The 4,597-nt window shown below is 54.1% G+C and overlaps 1 protein-coding gene across 1 annotated transcript; it reads right to left on the bottom strand.

Annotated features, from left to right (window-relative positions):
• Window positions 1-964: 964 nt before the first annotated feature.
• LOC124665137 (chaperone protein ClpB1-like) lies at window positions 965-4,268 on the bottom strand. Its single transcript, XM_047202538.1, has 7 exons — window positions 3,113-4,268; window positions 2,818-2,999; window positions 2,440-2,721; window positions 2,019-2,359; window positions 1,659-1,935; window positions 1,371-1,568; window positions 965-1,283 (listed from the first exon to the last, which is right to left on the bottom strand). Exons 1-7 carry the CDS (start codon window positions 4,266-4,268, stop codon window positions 978-980), a joined length of 2,742 nt encoding a protein of 913 aa, XP_047058494.1. The 3' UTR covers window positions 965-977.
• Between the last annotated feature and the right edge of the window lie 329 nt (window positions 4,269-4,597).

The raw sequence follows: 4,597 nt of genomic DNA, 5'->3' as shown, positions 1-4,597 counted from the left end.
GGCCTCTTGGATTTCCCCATGCTGGCCGCAGCGCTGCAGAGATCGTGCTGATGTGCAGTGTATTCGGAGATAGGACCTTACCCACCAAAGCCCATGGAGAATGGACGGAGATGTCATCAGCACCATCATCCAGAACCACTGCCGCAGCCTCCTCTGCCGCCGTTATACGGAGGCGACCCATCATCTCCGAGACATGATCTTCGGATCCGGCCGTCGCCGCCCCCTGAGTGGGAGTCACAGGATCACTCCCCACCGATCCGCCCCCCCCCCCCACCGCGAGCCGCAATCACCGACTTGACCCCCTCCCTCGACTCCAATGCTCTCGTCATCGCCAGCCTCCACAGGATCCCGCAGCTAGAAACCAAGGGTGGACGGCAATCAAAAGAGAGCCCCGAGATCACCCCAAGTCAGTGCAGAGATCAACTGGAGATGTGACTAGGGTACACCAGGGGAACAGGGAGGCACAGGAGAGAGATCACTCGCACAGGAGCAATCCAAAGGTGGTTTCAAACCCTAGGAGAGAGAAACAAAACCGCATTATCTCCTTCTCTCTTAGGGCTCTCTGGTGAAGACTGAAGAACTCACGTGCTCTAACTAGGACTCTCTTAGTATAGCACAGTTGACGTAAATGCACTTACTAAAAGATTTAACGAGATCTCAAGCCGACCAATTTATATAGATCAACGAAAAAATAGCGCGCTATTTCTATGTTTTTAGGAGTGAACGCTACGCTATATTTATTTGGCTCTCTGCGACGCTAATCCCCACTATTAGCGGCGCTATGTGCGATATTTTTCATAGCGTTGGAGATAACAAGGTAACTAAAGAACTTGAGCATCTAAATTTTGATTTGATTTCGTTGTATTTCACCAATCACCATATACACTTCCGAACTATCTGAGAACACGAAATTTCCACTTTTTCCACAAAAACAATTCGGACAGTAGCCTACAACACGAGATGAATCTTTGTAGCTTCTACTCTTCTTCCATGTCATCCACATCTCCACCGTCCTGAGAAATCTTCATCCTTTTGACGGCTTGCGTCGCATCGCTCCCGACAGCTCCACTGGGCACTTGGATGAGGATATCAGATTTCTGGCCCGTCTGCGCGTTCACCACTCCTCCATTCTTGTCGACCCTATATGTCAGCTCTTCCTTTCCCAGAGAAGCATCGACGTACACCGTGGAGTTCTCATCGATCTCTTCGCGGATCAACATCTTCGAGAGCTCGGTGACAATCCTCTTCTCGATCCATCTCCTAATCGGCCTAGCGCCGTATACCTGTTGAGCCACAAAAACATTGTGCGACTCAGAATTTGAAGAATAGAAACTTAAGATACTCCTATGGTACTTGAAACTAGCACATACCGGATCGTAAGAGAGTGACAGGATGACATCCAGGGCAGCGTCAGTCACGGCCAAAGCAACGCCCCTTTCTGCAAGTCGCACTGCCACATCTTTCATCTGAAGCCTAGCAACCTTCCGCAGTTGCTCGTGCGACAGAGGGTCGAAGATCACAATCTCATCTAGACGATTCAATAGCTCCGGACGGAAATGCCTCCTCACCTACAGATGTTCAGAAGAACAGTAACATCAGTAGGGATAGTCAAATGATACTATCTGAAAACAAGGAAGAATGGTAATTTCAGCACATACCTCCTGCATGACCAGATCACGAGCAACCTTCATTGAGTTCCCCACCATTCCGGCGAGGAGGTGCTCCGCGCCGAGGTTCGAAGTCATGATGATCACGGTATTCCTGAAGTCAACCGTCCTGCCTTGCCCGTCAGTTAGCCTCCCATCATCAAGAACCTGGAGCAGAGTGTTGAATACTGCCACATGTGCCTTCTCGACCTCATCGAAGAGGATGACACTGTATGGCCTCCTCCGCACTTGCTCGGTCAGTTGGCCTCCTTCCTCATGACCAACATAACTGCAACACAGAGGAGTTCACAAATCGGAATGCAAACATGATTCACACTCGTAGTGAACATATTCAGTTAGGGAGGTACTTACCCAGGTGGAGCTCCGATTAGCCGGGCAACTGAATGCTGCTCCATGTATTCAGACATATCAACGCGGACAAGCAGGTTCTCATCATCAAACAGCTGCTCAGCAAGAGCCTTGGCGAGCTCCGTTTTACCAACACCTGTTGGTCCAAGGAAGAGGAAAGAACCAGTAGGCTGCTGTGGCCGTCCAAGACCAGCCCTCGACCTCAGAACGGCCTCTCCAACTGCATTGACAGCTTCATACTGTCCGACCACCCTCTGATGCAGTCTATCAGCGAGCCCAATCAGCCTCGCCTTCTCATTTTGTCCAAGCCTAGTAACAGGAATGCCCGTCCAGCGGCTCACGACCTGTAGGGAACATTGTCTCAGTACAATATCGCACATACCAGAAGTGAAGACAATCATAAAATCGTTTGTAAGAACCATACCTCAGCAATCTGCTCTGGGCCGACCGTCTCAGTTAACATCAAGTTCTCACCAGTCTCACCCTCTAGCTTGGCAATGGCAGTGTCAATCTCTTGCAGAGCACCATATCTGAGGTCGGCAACACGGGCCAAATCCATCCTACGCTCGGCCTCTTGCAGAGTGAACTGCAGCTCTTCACGACGTTGCTTCAGGGACCTGATCTCATCTATTCTCTCTTTCTCCTTGCGATACTTCATCTGCAGGGGCTGCAGCTTGTCCCTCAGATCGTCCAGCTCTTTCCTGACCTGAAAAGATTCGATTTTTTTTTTCGCATATTAGAACAGAGCAACTACACTACATAGATTAGAGAAATCAAGACAACGAATTCACGAGTCACTCACCTCAACTAGCCGAGCTTTGCTAGCTTTGTCCTTCTCCTTCTCGAGGGCATGAAGCTCGACTTCCAGCTGAATTCTCTTCCTCTCGAGGTTGTCAATCTCTTCAGGCTGGCTGTCAAGCTGCACCCTCACATTTGCGCATGCCTCATCAACTAAATCGATTGCTTTATCGGGCAGATGACGACCTGTACAGAACAGCAGAATCGCCAAAGTTAACAAGCGAACAAGGAAAAAAATCAAATTTGATCAAGCAGGAACCTAATGTCAATCAACAAATTCGCAAGAACAGAACACTTACCCATGATGTATCTGGACGAGAGCTGCGCGGCGACGACCAGTGCACGATCCTGAATTCTTACACCATGATGCCCCTCGTACTTCTCCTTGAGCCCTCTCAGAATACTGACAGTGTCGGGGACACTGGGCTCGGCCACGAAAACTTGCTGGAACCGCCGCTCAAACGCCGCGTCCTTCTCGACGTACTTCCTGTACTCCTCCAGCGTTGTCGCGCCAATGCACCGAAGCTGCCCCCTCGCGAGCATTGGCTTGAACAGGTTGGCGGCGTCCATGGACCCCTCCGTCCTCCCGGCGCCCAGCACGAGGTGGATCTCGTCGATGAACAGTATCACCTTCCCCTCGGCCTCCTCCACCTCCTTGAGCACGGCCTTGAGCCGCTCCTCGAATTCGCCTCGGTACTTGGCGCCGGCGACGAGCGCGCCCATGTCGAGCGCCACGAGCCGCACGTCCAGGAGGTTGCTCGGCACATCGCCGCGCACGATGCGCTGCGCGAGCCCCTCCACGACGGCGGTCTTGCCGACGCCGGGCTCGCCGATGAGGACGGGGTTGTTCTTGGTGCGCCGCGACAGGATCCGCACCACGCGGCGGATCTCCTCGTCGCGGCCGATGACTGGGTCGAGCTTGCCCGCCACCTCGACGAGGTCCCGGCCGTAGGTCTTGAGGGCCTGGAAGTTGGTGTCCCCCGACGCGGATTCGACGCGCCGGTTGTCGCCTCCCCGGAGCTTCTCGACCTCGGCCTTCACCCGCGCCGCGGACACGCCGGCCTCCTTCAGCGCGTCCGAGATCTGCGAGTCCTCGAGGAGGCCGATGAGCAGCTGGTCGACGGCGAGGTGGGAGTCGCCGCGCGACTTCTGCGCCGACTGCGCGCGGCGGACGGCCTTGATCAGCGAGGTGGACGCCGGGATGGTGTCCGGCGGCGGGGACTGGGATGGAAGCCTCTTGAGAGCAGCGGCGACCACGCGCTCGAACGATTCGGCCGCGGAGTCGTTGCCGGCGGAGCCGTGGGCGATGGCCTGCCGGAGGATGCCGGACCTGTCTGCCGCCAGCGCCGCCGCGAGGTGCAGCGGCGTGAGCTGCGCGTGGCCGGCCTCCGACGCCATCTCCTGCGCCGCCACGAGCGCCTCATTGGTCTTGTGCGTGAACTTCTCCGGATTCATGCCTACCGCTTCTGCAAGCTATACAGATTAACTGCAAGACGAAACTAGCGATTGTTTGCGATCGGGAGATTCGTAGGTTGGATTGGTCTTCGTAGGAAATTGCTGTGGGGAGGATCGGCGATGAGATGGGTAATAAGAGGTGGGAGGAGAGAGTTCGCCGGAAGTCTAGAACGGCGTGGAAGCGGCAGGAAGACGGTCAGTTTGGGGAATTTGGGGGGACAAGAATGTCCCAGAACCTTCCAGGGTCATTTGCCATATATTGCACGAGACAACAGACAACATCCTGACCGTTGGTTTCCATTTTTTCTTGGAAAGCCTTTTTATGATGT

The sequence above is a fragment of the Lolium rigidum genome, chromosome 6 (assembly GCF_022539505.1).
Source record: "Lolium rigidum isolate FL_2022 chromosome 6, APGP_CSIRO_Lrig_0.1, whole genome shotgun sequence".
In the NCBI taxonomy this organism is placed as follows: Eukaryota; Viridiplantae; Streptophyta; class Magnoliopsida; order Poales; family Poaceae; genus Lolium; species Lolium rigidum.
This window is presented reverse-complemented; position numbering and strand designations above follow the sequence as displayed.